This window comes from Neodiprion pinetum, chromosome 2 (genome assembly GCF_021155775.2).
Source record: "Neodiprion pinetum isolate iyNeoPine1 chromosome 2, iyNeoPine1.2, whole genome shotgun sequence".
Taxonomy (NCBI): Eukaryota; Metazoa; Arthropoda; class Insecta; order Hymenoptera; family Diprionidae; genus Neodiprion; species Neodiprion pinetum.
Window position 1 is genome coordinate 13,209,948 of NC_060233.1, and position 19,270 is coordinate 13,229,217.

General features: G+C 36.0%; 4 protein-coding genes across 9 annotated transcripts; 2 read left to right on the forward strand and 2 right to left on the reverse strand.

Moving 5' to 3' along the window:
• Positions 1–855: 855 nt before the first annotated feature.
• Positions 856–6,882, reverse strand: LOC124211718 (titin homolog). Of its 2 annotated transcripts, none has more exons than XM_046611071.2 (7): positions 6,215–6,882; positions 5,131–5,640; positions 3,913–4,363; positions 3,677–3,834; positions 2,891–3,058; positions 2,154–2,567; positions 856–1,448 (listed from the first exon to the last, which is right to left on the reverse strand). In XM_046611071.2, the coding sequence occupies exons 2-7, from the start codon at positions 5,603–5,605 to the stop codon at positions 1,303–1,305; spliced, it is 1,812 nt and encodes a 603-aa protein (XP_046467027.1). In that variant the 5' UTR covers positions 5,606–5,640; positions 6,215–6,882; the 3' UTR covers positions 856–1,302. The 2 variants fall into 2 exon arrangements, with proteins under 2 accessions (XP_046467027.1, XP_046467028.1); XM_046611072.2 differs by lacking the exon at positions 6,215–6,882 and adding an exon at positions 5,716–6,114.
• Positions 6,883–7,725: 843 nt separating this feature from the next.
• On the forward strand, positions 7,726–10,739 carry LOC124213436 (probable RNA-binding protein CG14230). 2 transcript variants are annotated; one of them, XM_046614792.2, is made up of 8 exons: positions 7,726–8,197; positions 8,292–8,465; positions 8,683–8,939; positions 9,017–9,193; positions 9,269–9,474; positions 9,878–10,134; positions 10,220–10,411; positions 10,532–10,739. In XM_046614792.2, exons 1-8 carry the CDS (start codon positions 8,008–8,010, stop codon positions 10,678–10,680), a joined length of 1,602 nt encoding a protein of 533 aa, XP_046470748.1. In that variant the 5' UTR covers positions 7,726–8,007; the 3' UTR covers positions 10,681–10,739. The 2 variants fall into 2 exon arrangements, with proteins under 2 accessions (XP_046470748.1, XP_046470747.1); XM_046614791.2 differs by having other exon boundaries at positions 7,730–8,197; positions 10,208–10,411; positions 10,532–10,738.
• Positions 10,740–11,668: 929 nt separating this feature from the next.
• On the forward strand, positions 11,669–13,255 carry LOC124213438 (B2 protein-like). The gene is made up of 6 exons (XM_046614797.2): positions 11,669–11,827; positions 12,374–12,449; positions 12,531–12,619; positions 12,787–12,889; positions 12,978–13,042; positions 13,117–13,255. The coding sequence occupies exons 1-6, from the start codon at positions 11,768–11,770 to the stop codon at positions 13,132–13,134; spliced, it is 411 nt and encodes a 136-aa protein (XP_046470753.1). The 5' UTR covers positions 11,669–11,767; the 3' UTR covers positions 13,135–13,255.
• Positions 13,256–13,313: 58 nt separating this feature from the next.
• Positions 13,314–17,824, reverse strand: LOC124213437 (acyl-coenzyme A thioesterase 9, mitochondrial-like). 4 transcript variants are annotated; one of them, XM_046614796.1, is made up of 10 exons: positions 17,452–17,724; positions 17,108–17,173; positions 16,555–16,649; positions 16,199–16,444; positions 15,993–16,108; positions 15,692–15,914; positions 15,385–15,608; positions 14,511–14,663; positions 14,254–14,404; positions 13,314–14,152 (listed from the first exon to the last, which is right to left on the reverse strand). In XM_046614796.1, exons 2-10 carry the CDS (start codon positions 17,155–17,157, stop codon positions 14,085–14,087), a joined length of 1,326 nt encoding a protein of 441 aa, XP_046470752.1. In that variant the 5' UTR covers positions 17,158–17,173; positions 17,452–17,724; the 3' UTR covers positions 13,314–14,084. The 4 variants fall into 4 exon arrangements, with proteins under 4 accessions (XP_046470752.1, XP_046470750.1, XP_046470751.1 ...); XM_046614794.2 differs by lacking the exon at positions 17,452–17,724 and adding an exon at positions 17,745–17,824 and having other exon boundaries at positions 13,314–14,404; XM_046614795.2 differs by having other exon boundaries at positions 13,314–14,404; positions 17,516–17,728.
• Positions 17,825–19,270: the final 1,446 nt, after the last annotated feature.

Below are 19,270 nucleotides of genomic sequence, written 5' to 3' on the forward strand. Positions count from 1 at the left end.
AATGTATAAGACCGACAAATTTGTCATCCCATTTCATAGGAGTTAAAAATAATAATAATCACCACACCCAAAAAACACCCCTATATATGAAGTAATTATAATATGCTTACAAACTACGATTTGAATTTCATTCATATAATATATGTATATATGTGTATATACATTATACATATACCAGGAATTCTGTTCAGAATTTATATATAAAAATATGTTTACTGTGCAAATAAATTTCCTGTATTTATTATTAACTTTTTTTTATCACACACACACACGCACGCACATATATATATGCATATGTATGTATGTATATTTATAATGTGCGGTAATATTATATGTATGCATAGTGTATGTATATAATTTTTCTGATGTGTCGCATTGTTTTCGGTAGATAATATATACGCAGCATTTATTCATCTGCACATCCATATTAGGTTATGCAACAAACTAAAGTAATAATAACAACAATAATAGTCAAAATAATAATAATAATAATAGTAACAGTAATGATAATAATGACAGTGGAGTTACGTTTTTCTGGCGCATTTAAAATTTCATTCATGTAGTGAGAATTAACGATAATCATGCAATAAAAAATGGTGCAGTAAGCAAGATTGATGTACTAATATTTGAACGGGCTTAATTTAGCTCATATGCTCCGGTTACTCGGTCATGTCTCTTTGTAGGTATCCAAACGTTGTATATCTGTGGTTTTTTTTATACATAACATGCATAGTCCAAACACGTTTATTTGTACATTATAGTTTATAACCATGCGCTGGTGGTAGAAATGTTTCTTTATACCCAACCAATTATTTATAGATTCACACAACATCAAAAATAGATTGTTACACAAGTGTTTTTGTTTGTTTGTTTTTTTTTTGTTTTTTTTTTTTTAGTTTTTTTTTTCTTCAATTACACACCAGTAAACTTATATAATATGTATATTATATTTTAGTACTAAATTCTTACGTATTACATAAATTTTTTTTGTCCAATCTGAATAATGTATCTAATATTTTATGGACGATGCACATTCAATATCATGTATCCAGAGTATTTTTGCATGTCTGATATTTACTTCTAGATCTATTTGCTAATTCGCTCGTTTTCTAGTTCGGAGAATACCTGATCTCAGTGTTCAAATTGCTCGTATCTATTACGCATACCTCCAAAGCTAATAGAATAAATTTATAGACATGTTATCTTGCATGTGTATCGTCTATATTTATATATAAACTATAAACTGTGTATTATGTATAATAGTAATAAAATTAAATGGGTGATGTATTGTTAAACCTACTTTTATGCTCGACTACGCGGCTTCTTGCGTGCCGATGGTTCACTAGTAGTCGACGCCGATGCGATGCCAATAGTACTGGATCCGGCACGTTTCGGACGGCCCAATGTATTCAACGAAGATATGGTCCCAGCAACGTTTGAAGCTGTAGCTGCAAATGGAGAAAGTTGTGAGAAATTATTTACCATTACCTAAATTTCAGCAATATGACTCGATGTGAATATTTTTTTTTTTCTAAACCTCACTTTAAACTTCATGGAATGTATGTATTTGGACATTCCATGCCCAATGAACCAATTCAGGGTGGCCACAATTATTTCTAAAATAAATTTCATGACATTTCTTGATTTCTCAGGACCCAAAATGCAGTTTTTCCATGACATTTTCAATTGACTATTTCGTTCAGATACTTTACTACTCCTACGTTTGATTGAAACACATTACATCTTTCTCTCAGTCTCTTTGTCTCTTTAAAAAAGAATTAATTTAAATAAACATATATTTTTATTTTTTTCCGTGACCACGATTAAAATTTTCTGACATCTCAGGTTTTCCAGGTTTCCCAGATGAGTAGCCACTCTGCAATTTTTACCTTCACCATGTTCAATTTTGCTGACAATTTTTTAGGCGATAAGTCTATTTGAAAATTTGAAACAAGCAGTACTTTGAAAAATTTTGCACCACACTTGTAACTTAATGGTAATTCCATAAAATTTTTTTTAAACAAATACAAGATTTTAGAGATGCATCATCATCTAAACAAATTTCAACCAAATTGAAAAACGTGAAGGAAAAAATTGATTTTTGATATGGAATGCCCCAATATAATAATTATTATCAATATCTTTGAACTTACTGCAGGACTTGGGCTGCTTCCTAGGCAATGTATTCAAGTTATTAATTTCGGATTTAGCTGCAATTTTTTTTGTTTCCGGTTTTTTGTCATCAAGTCTCTTTTTATTGGCACTTAAGGCGGCGGTCGCAATGGTCGTTGGTAATGCGGTTCGCGAACTGCGAGTTGCCGCGCGCTCCGCTCTGTTGTTTGACCCTCCTTTACTAACCGTTTTAGCAACCGCCGCCACTTTTGGGACCGTTAATTTTTTCGCTGCTATGGGTTGTTTTGCAGGCACTTTTTCGTCTTCTTCATCTTCGGGATTATCTTCGGTATCTGTAGACTCTGCTTTGGATGAATACTTTGTTCGACGTTTTAATTTGCTTCCTTTTTTCGTTGTTTTTAGCTGCGATTCGTCTCTGAAGAGAGACAGATCCACTGAAATAAAAATTGCACATTTAAAGTTCAATGTCATATTAAAACTACTATTCCAGTTACACACCAGTTAATTAACCCATTGCTATATTCATAGTTAGGAGTCAAAAATTTTCCTGAAACGTTATTTCGGTATCAAAAGTGGATTAGACCATGATTTAGGATTCTCTGACCACTGACAGAAGAATCTTAAACACAATCAGGCCTGGGGGGTTGACTATTCTATGCTCAGCAAAGGAGGAGTGAAGTGACTGAGTAATATTACTGTTTTCAGTGATTGTTTTTTTTACAGATTACTGAGGTGATTGTCTCAAATGTTAACTCACATCCATCTGGGTGTTCCTCTGTGACTCTGGGCTTCTCGGAAAGACCGGCCTCAACATCTATGGCTCGCTTCAATATGTTCTCCGTTCGTAATAGTTCCATTTTAGTTAATTGATATTTATTCTTATCTACTTTATTCAAATTCAGGTTTGTTAATATACAATCGAATTCTGCAACACAATATAAGACATGTTATGTTTGAAACAGATTAGAACCTGCTATTCGAATGATTTGCGATGGATCATTGTATTATTTGAATCGAAAATTGGGAAAAGAGTAAAAGTAGTTTAACAAAATCTCCAGCAGTGACATTTAGCTATTGATAGTGAACAATCCCTATCATGTCACACACCCGAAATCAAACTGTAACAACTCATTAGTTCTCGTTTTTTCAAAACTGCCATAAAACCTCAGGTAGTACCATTTATACTTTAATTTGAACAGTGTTGATAAGAATTCTTTTTTCCAGATGTTACAGTTTCGTTTTAAGCATGTGACGTGACAGAAGTAAGAGTGGATTTAAATAACACAATCCAATATATCAACAATTTCAGAAAAGGTTTTATAATTAGAACATTCAAAATGAGGGAACTCTGATGTTTTAGATGCGATTCTAATATACGCTTAGACTGATTCATCTTTCAGCTGGCCATCCAATATTCTTAATGAAAGTATCATGCTTTAATTTTCAGTAAAGACATCGACCGTTTCACTTTTCATTTTTTATAGTGAGTATAGTGAAATACTGAGATTATCTCTGAAAAGAAGAAAATCAAATGTTGCATTACCTGTAAAATCATAAAAATCTGGAGAGTAAATCTCTCCGTTATTTTTGTCTTGCGATAACCAACGAATGCGAATCCGCCGGCTCGATTTATAGATATTTTGCATCGCTTGACAAACATAGAAGCTACCTTCGGCATTCCTAACAGCCAGAAATTCATTTCTGAAACACAAAAACAAACTCAAGTTACTATCATTATTCTTTACCAAATATTATAACGTCGTGAATGCATCAACTTACTTATAAAACACAATAAGTTTGTCGTCTGCAGCTTTCGAACTAGGAGATTTGTTGAGCGTTTTAACAATCAGGGCCAATTCTGGTAGTGGACTTTGATAAGGCTGAGTTCTGATGCGATTTCTCTTAGGTTTTCCATGAGCATCCGAGGCTAGCGCAGAACTATTGAGGTCTTTAAGTTCCCGAGGTTTTCTTTTCCTATTTCTGTGCAGTGTCTCAAGTTGCAAATCTGCCTTTGGTGGGCTGTGCGTAATGACTGGAAGTTCTGGCGTTGCCTTAGAACCTTGTGGTGGAACTACGCTACTCGACCGCTGATGGGTTTCTGTGCCACCTTCGATGGTTGTTTTTGATTGTACAGGTGTGTTACTACTTGGCGTGTCTTCGAGCTCTTTCGAACCATTCCGCAAACTCGTCTTCGTCTCTTCAACCTTAACCAGTGGACTCTCTTGTTCACCTGAAATAAAGCAATTGAGTTTTTAAAGATGAATTGGTAGAACTATCTGAATAAAAACTTAGGAAAAGCAAAAAAAAAAAAAAACTGCAGCAATGTTATTTGCACCAATGGTGGTGAACATGATTAAAACAATATACCTTATATGTTACACAAATAATTCTGAATGGATTCAACTAACATAAGCTAGGATATCAAAATTTCAGTAGAAATATTGTAATCAGTTTGTTCAAAATAATTATACTTTGGTGTTTTTTATCCGATTTGAATATTTTTGGGCTTAGTTTGTTCACTGACCAGATCTCTACATGTTGCCTCAAAATCAATCAAAAAATCTTATGTTATAATAAAGTTGTAACATACAAATCTAATTGCTGATGACCATGTGTTATACTGTATCAATAGAAATTTATTTTGATCTAGATCGAAGATAACTATTTGTAGAACTTTTTTTTCGTCAATCCCTGGAAATCTGAACTCTGAGCAAAATACTAAAAATTTCATCATTTTGAACGTTTTTTTGTTACAAAACGTTTTCTCAAATGGTTGATTCTTCAGCTTGAGTTATTTGAATTTTCTTGAATCAATTTCATTGCATAATAGTTGTTTCATTTATGTTGATTATTATTGGCGTAAATAAAATAGCTGGAAATTTGTTCACATAGATTTTAGTTTTAAACTTTCGACTCAGATGGTTCAGCTGATTCATTCTCGATTTTCTGTTACTCCAATGCAAACGGTAAAGAAAACAAAGCTCTTGATCTACGCACTTGGCATGTCGCTGGACGTTACCGCAGATTCAGGAATAGGGTCTGGACACGGTTGTGGCGTAGACTGCGGTGCATTTTCGGTGTTCAGATTATTGTTTTGCTGGTTCGCTTCACTTTGTTTTTTGACAGAGTCACTCTCTTCAGAAATTACAGATTTCTGTGGCTCTGTGCCATTCAGGATAGTCTTTTCTGCGTCTGCCTGTTCCTTTTCACTTATGCGAAGAGGCAGAGTCGGTTGAGGCAAAGGTTTGTGATCCTGAACCAAGCTCAGTGGCTGGCTTGGTGGTGGCTGCAGGTTTGCATAGCTTAGCGTGGCGGTTGGCAGCGGCTTTACCAGATTCGCCTCAGACCCCGTGTTGGTACTGGTTACCACTTTTTGCGCCATCATGTTCATTGGGATGATGGAATGTGTCGACGATGGCGTTGCCTGCATTGACGCTCCTTGCATCGAGGATTTTACTGCCGAAGCACTCATCTTTTCTATTGCACTTTATACGTTCTCCTGTAACACTGTGCAAAAATATAACTTTATCATGTTTTATTCCATGATAACGACGAGTTGCCTTATTATAACGGATGACTTACAATGTTTCAAAATTGGACGCACAATGAGTATGAAATATGCGTTTTATCGTTGCTTTAAAGACCTAAATTGTAAAGTTTATAAGAATAATGATATTTTGTTTTGGTATGGAAGTGGCAATTTAAAAAAATGAATGTAGCAACGGCTTATTTTGAAGAAATTCGATTTTTCTATGCATCTCTTGAGAGTGTTGAAGTGAGTTGATTCTAAGATTACGGGCATGGAGAAAGTTTAATAGAAAAAAAGACGTTTGACGCCGATTGTGCAATGTGGTAAAGATAGTGAAGAGCGTGTCGCATAGCGGGGTTTGATATACGGGTGCTAGATTAACGGATTGGTTGATAGATGTTAATGTAACAGAATGCAGAAGCGGCGGAGAGTCAAGCTTGTGCCGTAAATATAAACATGGGGCTGAGAAAATGGAGTTAACTGTGCATAACAGAAGGAAATAGCGCCTCTTGCCGACATCCGGGAATCTTAAAGGCTGCAGAGTTTGCTTACCGTGCTGTCAGCACAGCAGTAACGGCCGCTTTTCTCGTTATCTATAGTCTTTACGTTCGTGTTTGCATACAACTCTCCATTATAATACAGTTATTATCATTATAAATTAGCGGTGCTGATGATGAGCGGTTACTATTATTGTTTGACACAGCCCAAAACCGTCCAGCACACTTGAATCATATTAACACTTGTAGACTATGCGGTCGGCGTTGTTTCGCGGGAAGGACGATTATAATCCGTTTTGGTGCGATGAAGAAGTATCATAATTATTATTTCACACTACACGAGAAAATGATGGGAAAGAAAAAAATACACACGCACACATGCGCCCGCTAGTCTATAGAACACAAAACACACACGAATCACGTATATAATTGTAAACTATATGCGGAGCTTTAGATGGCGTCGGTTGCATTCAAGGTCGATGAATTTATATACGTGTACGTTAAAAATCATCGCCTGCCCGCCTGCTGCCAAAGTTTACGTAAGATTTGTTGGTCGCCGATATTATGGCATCTCACGTTTGGTAAAGTGCGAAGACTGATATGCTAGACGACGCCAGAGTTGCCATGTAGCGGTGTAGGCGGCGCGTTCCCGTTAGGATAGGTTCAGAGCTCCATAATAATAGTTATGCTTGATCTCCACGCAAGTTTAAACCATGGCTATTTCGGCTCAAGCGTTTACTTTCATTGGCCCCCTGTCCACCTGACTCTTATACCGAAGCAATCTTTCGTTCGAGGCCGCCAATCGCGTTCTGCATTTCAGGAGAAATTCCCCACATATACTTTCCTTACGCTCATTCAACATCCCGCCTCCTCTGCATGCAGAAACTAAACAAAACAAAACACCGCGTGTTCGTAAAGAGTATCGTCAGAGGCATATATGTATCAGAGGGCAGGCACCATGCATCAGATCCTCTCTGCATCAGAGAGAAACATGCATACAGATGTATACCTCCTTAAGCAAGATTCCTACCTACGTTTGCCGTACTGTGCTTCTTTTTGTCTATGACGCAACGGAATTGTCCCTGCAATTGTCCTTACCGGCGCGATACGACGTTTTTCAGTGCCACGGTCTTACATATAGGTCTTGCAACGAACGTGGTGAGGGGTTGTCAGTTCACGTTCGAAACAAAAGTACAACTTGTGGCCACAAGAGCGGCGCTACGAGTTATTCATAAGCTTATTATTATTATTTGGCGGAACCCTAACCAATCTTTTTTATACTCATACACAGATAACCTTACGTTGAATGTCACTCATATGCTATGAATAACTAACAGCGCTGCGTAGTGGCCAGTAGTAGCAAAAAAAAATCTGGACAATAACGCGGCTACCCCCACCACTCAAATTTCAGTTGCTTGCAAGACCTGTATGTAAGACCGTGTCTTCACTGACGCATGAGGTCCCTGGCGGATTTCCGTCGTACTGAGACATAATAATCCAGAGCTCGACACAGGGAGTATGGGGCAGTCGGACCACCTCTTATTAATAAGCCGTAGTCCCATGCCACAATATTTGAAATCGGGATTTCACTGCTGCAGCTAGTCCGTGACTACAGCATTTCATCGTTTCACCGAGGTCTTAGCTCTAGTCTCCATGGTCTTAGCGCACACCACGTGCACTCACTAACCTTACCCGAATCAACGAGATCTCGATCAGACCCGTCCATATATGCTGGTTGACGGCAATGCTGTTAGGTCTAGTAGCTTGTTAATGTGTGAACAAGATTCGTTAATACTGATTAATAATTTTCAAATATAAGTTAAATAAGACGAGACAAGTCAAAGGAAAATGGATAAGAATCATCGACTGTATTTGAGGAATCTTTCCTCAAGTGTGACTAAAAATGTTATAGAGGAACGGTTCAAAAATTATGGAGCCGTTACAAACATTGAGATAAAAGAAAAGGCCAATGCTTTAGGAAACAATGGAAAATTTGCTTTTGTCAATATCGTTACTTCCGATAGAAAGTTGAATGATTGTGCGTATATTTTCCTGTACATTATTACATGTACAATACTTTGCACCATATACTGACATGAAACGCACGATGAAATATGATGAATTTGTCATAGGTTTTCAAGACCTCAAAAATCTCACTATCGACGGTTGCCAGATTCGCATGGAAATGGCCAAAGAGAGCTTTTTAGCTCGATTACAGAGAGAAAGGGAGTCCAGCAAAATGGCTTTACCAGAAAATATTCAGGTTCCGAAACATGTTATTGAACCTATTAACATCGTGCCATTAGGTAAGTCCATCATTCACTATTATCTAGTTTAACTTCTCGAATAGATACAAATATTTGTAGCCCTATTCTATATTCTTATCAAGTTGCCTAATTTATTGTGGGAATATATAGTATTATTATTCGTGACAAATAAACACCAAAAATCATACAGATGTTAAATTAAACCTCAAGAGACAGATTTGACATCTCGTAATCCGTATTAATAATATTGATATAGTAAAGCCAGAGGTTGTCCGTCGCCCCAGCAGAAAGTTCTTCAATATTGATGATCAGGAAGTTTCCAACTTTGACATCACTCACAAATCTATTCCAGAAAAAGTTGTAGATAGTCAACCAAAAGCAATCATGCAACACGAATTTGTAGTACAGAAAAAAATAAACGTATCAGATGAAAAACGTTTAAAATCCCTAGAAGAAAAAAAAAAGGCTTTCAAAATTAAGGAAAATCTTATTCGACAAGCACTGAATTCTGTGGTAATTAATAATCTGAATCATTATTGGTTTAATCTACTTTGGCTAACAGCTACTAAAATAATTAAAAATTTTAATAGGATCAAAAATCAGTTGCTACAAGAAAATTTTTTTCTGACGATTTGGAAAGTTTGAATGAAACCAGTGTAGAACACAAAAAAAAGAAACGTTTATTCAACGATGATGATGAGGATGAAGGAGATGGTGAAATTTTGGAAAACGGTGAATTCAAAATTTCGAAAAATATCAACAAAAAGGTTTGACAGGCATGAAAATAATTATGATAAGTTTATATATACTGTGCATCACTATGTTATTACAAAATTTTTCAGCTTCAAACCCTGCAACAAAATTATGGAAATGATAAACGATTTACTCTAGATGATCGTTTTGTTGAGGTTGAGGATAATGTTGAAGTAAACAACGCAGATTCTTTGTCTGGGCTTAATGGAGAAAGAGACTGGCAATTAGATATTTTGCAAAGTGTTCTAGGGAAACCCATGAGAAGTTCAAGAATTGATGAGACTGCTGATAAAAGGTACGAAAATTGATGTCAACATCTGCATTCAAGCATCTCCCGAAACTGTGATACAGATTTCATATGAATTGAGCTTTCAGAAAAATCGAAACTGAATAAATTTAAATTATTCAGATGAATATTTTCACTAGTATATCAACTATTAAGATCCAAATTTTGTAAGATGCACTTGATTAACCTATATTTTATTTTTGATCAACTTGGCACAAAAAAGAACAGTCTAACCGTTTGAAAGTAGTTTTCGTTCCATTTATATTTCATATGATTAAGCTTACACAAACAGCTGATCACCATTTTACTCGCCATTTTGCTCAGCAACAGCCACACTTTGAATCCCAATAGTATCCGCAATCATTTATGGGTAGCCAGAATCTCTAAAACTGAAATTACTTAAATATTTTAGAAAGAAGGGTATGATCAGATATGATCCAATGAAAAATGAGCATGCTGAGTGTAAAACTCCAATTGTAAAAAGTCGTAATCCCAAGAAAATGAACAAAGCAGACAAAGTTCTGAATGAGAATTTTGACGACCAACAGAAACATCCTGAATTGTCTAAAGACACTTTTTATAATGTGTCTGAAAATTTTGCGGACACACTGAAGCAAGATGAACAGTTTAGCTTGCTGAAAACTTTCCGCGCAGCAAAATCAGGCACAGGTGCGTGGGTAAACTCCTCGGAATGAGATTCGTTTGTGTTGAGACTAGAATTTAGAACTCCTTTCATCTTCAGACGATCCTATAGATGAAGAAATATACGAAGAACGGGAACACAGGTTCAACTTTAGCACGAAAAATCCATTCAAGTATGATTCGTCGGCTGACGAAGGCGAAAATTATGAGGATGAAATTAACAATAAAAGCATTGAGAAAAGTGAAGCGAAAAGCAATTGGAACGATAGATTATTTTTTAACGACAATGATATTCGCTTTGAGGGTGAGTAAAACTCTTCATGAAACATCGAGGGGTTATTGAAAATCTATGTTCCTTTTGACAGTGATGTTGATTGACAATATTCATGTAACTAGAGAATGTATCAGCTTCCATTTCTTTCAGATGCACAAAAATTTTTCGGTAAACAAGCTGAAAAAAATACTGACTTTTCAACTCTTCGAAGAGAACTAAAACAGATCGTACGATCAAAGATTCAAAATAATCTCCGGAAAAAAGTTACGTGGAAGAAAAAAAAGATTAACAAGTCGTAATTGTTACGTTTGATGTGTAAAATATAAACAAAATAGAAATAAAAATTTATGTACTAACAAAATTGAATGTTGTTATTGATGAAAATTATGAATTCAGATTCTATAGAGAAAAATTCGTCGAGGTATTCAGAGATATTCTCTGTGGATTTGTGAGTTTCAAAAGAAACCAAGCGTTCTAAGCTATGTTTCAGTCAGATTGGGCAAACACCTGATCATTTGAGGTGGATTTAATAAGCATCAAGGCACAGGCAATACCGTGCAAAATATTAGACCTCCATTTTCTGACTTTAAATGAGTGTCACATAAAATACGCGATAGAAACCTTTAATTTTCAATTAAAATATGTGATCAAATTAATATAGGATTATCTCAAACCCCGTCACAAATTTCGAGCTATGTTTAAATTCAATTCTACAATTGAATGTTATCGCGAACTGTTTGCATTATATGCTCAGTAGAACGAAATTCATATCGATAATGGAACCAATTATTTAATAATCACAAAGTATGTTCGTGTCGCTCCGCCATCCTCGAAGAAACAGAGTAGCCGAGAACGCGGTAACGACTTTTAAATGAAATATGAGATCGAGGGAGTGTTATTGAAACTAGGGAATAATTACAAGGTTTTAAATTTAGGGTGATTGATGTATTATTTTGCTGTCAGTTACACTTGTATAACTCTTGCTGAAAAAATCCAGACTTGTGATTATTCTCCGGTAAAAACACGGTGACAAGGAAAATTATGTTTGTAAAATAATTAACGGTTGGGACAGGTTTTCTCGGGACATATATTGCCGCTAATGCCGCTAATCCTATTCCCAGTTTTCCTGGTTCACCGATGCACGCGAACGTGACGCATGAAAGGAAGTAGCAAAGCGCAGGAAATCGCGAGGGCAAAGATCAAAAGATTTGAATATTTAATAACCGTGCGTGATCTCGATCATTTATCAAAATTTCATTTTACTTTTCATGCACAACTGGAGAATCTGAGCATCCTTATATATAAAAGATCGATGTTTCAGTCCTCATAGCTTCTAAAGCAACACTTCTCAAAACAGGTATACACCAGTCGTTTCAAGTTGATACGATGAAAAACTTCGCTTACATAATTATTTTAGCCTCATTGGCAACTGCGATCAACGGCAAAGTAAGTTTTTCACACTATTTATTCCTTGCAGTTGTCGAACTGCAAAAGAAATGATCTGATTTTATCCAGAAATGCAGTGCCGTCGCTATTCAACCTCGGAATTTAGATTTGTAATCAAGAAAAAATTGAGATTGAATTATTCGCTATAGTTTCTCCTGCCGAAATCGAGACATTTTGTAAATGTTTTTAATATTTGCCAGACGGATTCAAATCATAAAAATCAACATGGCTTTGTTTTAGCCATATCAGATTTCAAGTCGGCTGAAAAATCACTGTCGGCCCTCGGCAGCTGCCAAGCGGTTAACTTTGCGCCAAAAAAATGATGGCCCGAGTAATTGAAATTTGAAATATCACCTTACAATCAATTGAATTTTAAAAACGGAGAATTTAGCTTGTCTATGAAATTCACTTGCTTCACGCGGCATTGTCGGTTTAAAAACTGAATCTCTCATGGTTCACTCTCATTTCTATAACTGTTAAAATAAATTATAATCATCTATTGCACTACTGAATTGATCCTAAATACAAAATATTCGTTGACATCAGGCAGTTCCTAAGGCTTTGGCTGTGCTTACGAAAGGCTTGCACAGAGAGTGCGCCTCCGAGACAAAAGTTCCAGAAGGTAAAAGTCTCCTATTTCGCTAGTCAGAAACAACGCTGTATCTTTTCAACTTGATGATAATAATATCACTATATGTTACAGCTGTGATTACTAAGGGACAAAACGGAGAATTCTCTGACCAACCGGAGTTCAAGTGCTATCTGAAATGCTTGTTGGCAAAATTAGATTTGGTAGGAATTTTCATTTTCTTCTAGAGTTATAGCCTTCGTAAAAAAAAGAAATCAGTGACCATCGAAGCAAAAAGTGTGTCGGCTAATGTTTGCTGATGCCAAAATTCGGTCGACGGATTTTTCGGTAGTTGGTTCGAATTGCTAAGATTCTTGGTATTCTATTTCAGATATCAGAATCCAGCGAAGTAGATTACGACGGAATGATAAGGATGCTTTCACCAGATATTAAGGAAACTGGCACTAAAATGATCAACGATTGCCGCGGTACAAGTACGTATAGTACGACATTTAATCACAAACCTTGACATCTGTAAATTACTACAATAAAATTCGATTTCTTTTACTTATTTTTTTAAAGCCGGAATGGACAGCTGCGACACTGCTTATAATCTGAACACTTGCTTGTACAACTCAAATCCAGTGGTACGTATGAGACGCAGTTATTTTTAATAGCAAAATCAAATTTCGCTTTATAAAACATTCTATTTTCATTTCAGGAATACTTTCTCGTATAGGAGAAACATATTCGTTTTCGTAGGTATAGAAACTAGATCGTACAGCTGTTGAATAATCTACGATGAGTTCTCGACAATATTGTTCGATTACTTTATGTCAAATAAATATCTGAAATTTCAAGTTTATGTCTTCATTTATATTTGCGCGTCAGGAACACGGATAATTTTTAAACGAATACTCTTTATTCTCGGCAATGAATCATGTATTCGAACCACATTAGTACGGCAAAATGCGGAAAAATTTGCGATGTTCGGGGTTTCCAGTGTATGTGAAACTGCACATTTCACTGATGAACCTCGTTATAAGAATTTCACAAATGTGAGTTAATTTAAAATAACGTTTAATAAAATTTATTTAGACATGGAAAATTTTCAAATACTTGACTAAAATTCGCTCAACAAATTCACAATCAAGTTAGATAATTGCAAAAGAATTCATTTTAGGTAATAAATATTATAAACGTAATATTTGTGAACAGTAATAAGCACTATAGTACATCGTATTTATAAATATAAATATATAATGATTATAATAAATAATTATTAGTATATTTGTATATACTATAGTTTTTGATCTTGTTATATACTTATATATATATAATGTATACGTTAATATTACATAAGTACGTACATGTAAGTACAGAGGGTTAAGTATTAATAGCAGCAATGACACAAAGTGTCTGAAAATCTGAGATGAGGTATATTAAGATAAAAATCGTAATTATATTTATCGATTTGACGAAGAATGAGAAATTAAGAATCGATTTTGAAGACTATAATTTGATTGATCGAACGCCATTTTCGAATCATTTATTGCACTTTCAACGCTGATTACGATCTCAAAAATTGACAAGGAGTTACGCTGTTTCACATCAATACGTTTTCGTCAAGTCAAAATTAAATTTATAGTTAAAATTCAAATTTTGCGGTCAATGCGACACATTTTATCTCTATTTTTCCCGTGATAGTCCCATTACACGTTGGAAGTTTCGCCGGCCATTCAAATATTGCATTGCCTCTGGAAAATGATAGTAAATTTAATAAATATTATGAGTTTATTCCTTTTGACGTACAGAAGAAGATCCAAAAAGGAATATCGATTAATCGTTTGAAACTTACCGTGGTAAGTTCTTGGAAGGACAACTTTACATTTATCATTTATCTGATACGTGTAATGAAACTCGTTTGTGGTAACAACTGCGTCGTTATCGGGTGAATAAACCTCGGCATATACAGCTATCTGCATCAGGTTGTGCTCAGTATATACGACCTGCAAAATAACGTACGATACGGAAAATAATGCGAAAATCAGTTCAATGTCTAGAATGTTCAAGATATTAGGGTATCGATTATTTTGTTCCGAAGATTATACTTACGTTAGAAAACATTTTGATGATAGAACTGACGTCGACAGGCTGATGAAAGACAATGTCACTGATGTGCATCAGTCGTGGCCTTTGTTTGCCGAAAAACAATGCTGATGACCAACTAAGTTCGAGCGCATGTCGCATTAGAAATCCTCCAAATACCTGAGAGATATCATCAGGTTACTCGATATTTTAATTATCTTGATAGTAAAGAATCGAACTGATTCAATGTGCAATGATTATTGGAATCCTCGATACGTGCATGTTTGGATTGTTCAATATGGCGCCGAATTAGGCAATCAGCTGATAGTTTAAGGGCAAATTTTGTAAATACCCCGGCACATAAAACTTTGCGCAAGCTATTGAATACTTATTTTGTGAGTCTGAGTCGATCAAAAGTGAAATATGTGAAAAAAAAACTGGTTCTTAAATTAAATACGACGGCCATGACAGTTGGCGTAGTATGAAGGTAGCTATTAATTTTTTCAAAATAAATTGCATGATATTTCCAAGTTTGCCAGGTCGCAAAACGAAAATTTTCGCACATAATTTACCACAACTTAGTTAGTAGGTGTCCTAATTCGTTCGAATACTTAAGCATCCCTACATTCAAATAAAATTTTTATGTTTTCCTCTTTGGCTCTTCGTCTCTTTGAATAGGAATCAGTTTTTCGTATCAAAAATTTATTTTAATTCGAGTATAAAAAACTTGTTTTTTTCGTGACCACGATTCAAATTCCCTTTAAATTTCAGGTTTTCCATGACCTTTCTGGATGCCATGACATTTACAGGTTTTCCAGGTTAGTACCTTGAGTATGTAATGTGCACCAAATAGCGTTTCCGGAATTTAATGATTCCAGCATATTGGAAAGGAATTGAGTACCTTGTTGTGATAATTTCTATCTTCTGGGTGACTGTAAATCAAATTGCTTATTTCCGAAGATTCCATCCAAACTGAGCCTGGAGGTAAAGTTCGTCTACTGCTCAAATAATGTTTTACATCTATCGTTTTGATGAAAACATCGTGAATAATTTGTTGTTCCTCAACTGTAGGGACCATTTTTATCAATGACTGCGTTTGAACTTCTTGTCTTCGTCTTTTCCTTGCTATTGTTATGACAACATGTCCATTAACGATTAATCCTAATACCTAATCACATCATATCTCTACTTCTGTTCTTTGATAATACCTTCACCACCTTGGAGTATTTGCATTTCATGCTCGGACGCGGGGACCAATTTGTTGACAAACGCTGAACGTGTGTTTAGAGAATTTCTTGCAGCCATTAAAAATAAGGCACGAGTCAATTTGTGCCAATTATTTTGATCCTTTTGCTCCAGCCAGACTACAACTTCCATCGTTGAATTGCCTACCCATGAAACGTGACCAGAAAGTCGAATGTCTCCAGTTGCCTATCATTAATCAATGATAAAGTATAAATTACACAGACTTTGGAAGTCAATATTATCAAGGAAAAAGTAGCAGGATACCTTAGGAATATAGTCTGTAAAGTCAACTTTGTCTACTAGAGCAGTGACCAATACATGAGGTAGAATATCCCCTTCTTTCATCTTTGGATTTAGCAAGTGCTTGCTGGCAATCCAAACTAAAAACACAATCTTAGCATAAAGAGGTTTGATGAAAGATTCCTAATTTGCCTGGAGAAGGAATCAGAAGGCATTGGCGAAGAGATTACCTGCAAACAGGTCCATATCTTCCATGAGCCTCCCTAATCGAACACTCCCCAAAAATGCAACATACTTTTCTTGCAATACTAGATCAGAACTCAATGGTAAAATAGCAGCTGAAAAACTGTCTTGCATTGATCGTGGCGGTAGTTCATCCTGCGACGCTGGTAAAAGTTTCAGCAAGTGTTCACGCGATGGTTGCAATGGTGAATAGCCAACTTTTATTCCCATCAGTTTCATGAGATTCTTTCTCACTGGAATAAAAAGTAATCACTTTGCGAAACTGAGAAAAATTTGATGAGTAGTACAGGGTATGTCTTCAAACAGTGAACTAACGTAGATATCGACTTCACATTGTACTAACCATCTGACATCGTTCCATCGATTGCCTCATGTCCACTAATGTCTGTTTTCCTTTCCTCTAATAAGAACCGGTGAAAACTCGTCAGTGTTTTCCTTCTACAAGGTAAGAAAAGTGGATTGTAGTATTGGATCGCTACTAAACACGACACTAAATTTCTGAACATCTATCGCATAAGCCGTACGAAATGTGCTTTACATTTTTTTTCCACATTAAAATACTCTAAATATATTGAAAAAACTCTTGTGGAATCTAATTTTGTAAGTTGCTACTATTCATATTATATTTATTTTTCAGTGCAAGGGTTATAAAATTGCGAATTCATAATTCTCAGTGATAAAAAAGGAAATGTGACAGATTGGTGCAGAGCCTCATCGCTTTTAACAAATGACGGGAGTATTTGAAGTATATATATATATATATTCTATTGTTTGCAACTATACTATACATATGGGGAGAAGTGTTAAGCCATTCATATTTCGAGTTCAGTACGATTAAAGATGTAGGAGAAGGAATAAAAAAGATTTTAGAACAATATCAGCCTAAATATACTTACAATAATAATGGTTGACGGAGAGTATTTTTCAACAATACACTTAACGCCATGATGGTTCAAGTAACTCTGCAAACAATAATAACCCGATTAACCCTTTTATTGCCAATCTATTTAAATTTGAATTCTGCTCAGCTTGACTATATCAGCATCTTAAAAACAAGTAACGTTGTACACAATTTACAGAAATGTCATGAGCAGAAGTTCAGAATTAATTCATGTGTGTCTGGGGAACGATTCTTTTTTTGGGGTAATTTCAATCAAATTAGTATAAAGAATGTGCATACATGTGCATTAGCTGACATTATATGTTATACAATACAAAATATATGAATGTGAATGCCTACTTATGAAATATGTAGGTTGAACCTCGAGTCAAACAAAATACTACGGCAAAACAAGAATACTGACTTTTACCAGGTATTCTCTGTCATAGATCTAAACTAAGTAATGACATGTATTTCGTTCCATGACGCAACTGATAGCTGTCAATTGCCAAAACCGGTTTTTCGCCCTTGGAGAGCGAAAAACGGAGCTTTGTATACTAATACTTCATCTGAAACCGAGATTTAACTGCAGTAAAATCTTCAACACGCTCTATTGGCTGGTACAACTTGTATTGAGTTAGGAATCGAGTTACCTTGCTACAGGTAATTCCAACGTTTTCCTATGCACTGCGTGCACTGCTGCGTGGCAGACAATCGTACTTTCGAGACCCTAGAATTCCTAACAACTAGACTCCAACAGAATGTTATGGCCACGGTCTTACATACAGGTCTTGCGACTCTGAGTTTCGACGTGGGCCTCTTAACGTGTCAAGCCGCTAGCGTCGCTGCGATCGAGGGATGCCCGGTGCGACAGGGATGACGATTGTCGCGCTCGCGCGTCACATGGGCGTGGAATCCTAACGTCAAAGGCTTATTCAAACATTGTAGGTTATGTTGATGCATCCCTCGATCGCAGCTCCATCTGGATTTTTCTTCAACAGAGGAGCCACTCTCTACCATTGGAATTCTATTGAGTCGCAAGACCCGTATGTAAGACCGTGGTTATGGCTAAGTTCTTTTCTATTTTACTACCGGCAGCGAGGGACGAGTATGGTGGGCACACTGATCAGTGGGTGGGCAGAGGTAAGACGGACTATTGCCGTGTATATAAAGTTTCCGTAGAGTAAATATGAGATAGCGCTGCTGTCGCAAAGGATACATTTGAAAGAAAGAACAAGAATGGTTAAAGCAGGGTAGAATTAAACGGAGAAAGATAGATATCCGCTTTGTCAAGGCGCTATTTTCAAAAAACCTATTAAATGACGTTTTCAACTTAAATAAAGTTATTTGTTCCATTTTTTATAACTATCATTAAAAAATTTGTAATTCAGGATTGGGTATCAATAACGTTTGGTGGCTAGTTTTTAAGTTATATTGAGTATATTTTTATTTCACTATGTTGGCAGTTAACCATGCATTTAGGGTACTTTCATCATCTAATTTACTTATTGCAATTACTTCTATACGTACGTTGCTACTTCCCTTTGACATATTTCACTTCATCTATAACGGCCCACTCAGGTTGAATCCTTATTGTTTATCAGCGCTATTCTGGTGGCTTATTGAACCACTATTTGCTGCTTTGTGGCGGACACTTTTCCAGTTGAAAATCGTCTGATGGTACTGACCTGAATTAGAGCATATACTACTAGACAGCCTTGCGTGTACAGAAAGTGTGGCGGACGAGTGAGATGAAGCACTTATGCCTTGGACAACCTGTCTCTCTCGCCCTACAACCTGGCTGACCGATACGTTTTCTCTTAGCCAATCAAATGCAGAGTAAGAGAGACGGAGTGTCCAGGGTAACCCGGGGATATATATCTCGCTCTTTCATGACTACGGCCACAGTTTTCGCGAGGTTGACGGCATGACTGGCTACCTCCAGTAGTATATGCTCTAAGGTAGTGGCAGCAATGAAAATTGATACATAAAAATAGAAAAAATCGATGAGATTCGTCGCTTCAAAGTATCGATTCTGAATAATCGATGAGCAATTGATTGAAAATATTTTCATTTTGAAAGTAAACATTATTCTAGTTCTATTTACCTGCTTTAAAAGAACTGACAGGAACAAAACACGTTACGACCGAATTAGCGAATGAACATTTTTTGACTGACA

What these genes read in the sequence shown, in the direction of transcription:
- LOC124213438 (XM_046614797.2), top strand. Translation starts at nt 11,768, where the DNA reads ATGAAAAACTTCGCTTACATAATTATTTTAGCCTCATTGGCAACTGCG. An exon ending in CAACTGCGATCAACGGCAAA is followed by an intron (nt 11,828 to 12,373) that starts GTAAGTTTTTCA and finishes CGTTGACATCAG; the next exon opens with GCAGTTCCTAAGGCTTTGGC. An exon ending in TGTTGGCAAAATTAGATTTG is followed by an intron (nt 12,620 to 12,786) that starts GTAGGAATTTTC and finishes ATTCTATTTCAG; the next exon opens with ATATCAGAATCCAGCGAAGT.
- LOC124211718 (XM_046611071.2), bottom strand. Translation starts at nt 5,605, where the DNA reads ATGAGTGCTTCGGCAGTAAAATCCTCGATGCAAGGAGCGTCAATGCAG. An exon ending in AGATTTTTATGATTTTACAG is followed by an intron (nt 3,059 to 3,676) that starts GTAATGCAACAT and finishes ATTGTGTTGCAG; the next exon opens with AATTCGATTGTATATTAACA. An exon ending in AGAGGAACACCCAGATGGAT is followed by an intron (nt 2,568 to 2,890) that starts GTGAGTTAACAT and finishes TTTTTATTTCAG; the next exon opens with TGGATCTGTCTCTCTTCAGA.
- LOC124213437 (XM_046614794.2), bottom strand. Translation starts at nt 17,157, where the DNA reads ATGGCGTTAAGTGTATTGTTGAAAAATACTCTCCGTCAACCATTATTA. An exon ending in CGATGGAACGATGTCAGATG is followed by an intron (nt 16,445 to 16,554) that starts GTTAGTACAATG and finishes TTTTTATTCCAG; the next exon opens with TGAGAAAGAATCTCATGAAA. An exon ending in AGATATGGACCTGTTTGCAG is followed by an intron (nt 16,109 to 16,198) that starts GTAATCTCTTCG and finishes TTGTGTTTTTAG; the next exon opens with TTTGGATTGCCAGCAAGCAC.
- LOC124213436 (XM_046614791.2), top strand. Translation starts at nt 8,008, where the DNA reads ATGGATAAGAATCATCGACTGTATTTGAGGAATCTTTCCTCAAGTGTG. An exon ending in CGAAAAATATCAACAAAAAG is followed by an intron (nt 9,194 to 9,268) that starts GTTTGACAGGCA and finishes AAAATTTTTCAG; the next exon opens with CTTCAAACCCTGCAACAAAA. An exon ending in CAATGATATTCGCTTTGAGG is followed by an intron (nt 10,412 to 10,531) that starts GTGAGTAAAACT and finishes CATTTCTTTCAG; the next exon opens with ATGCACAAAAATTTTTCGGT.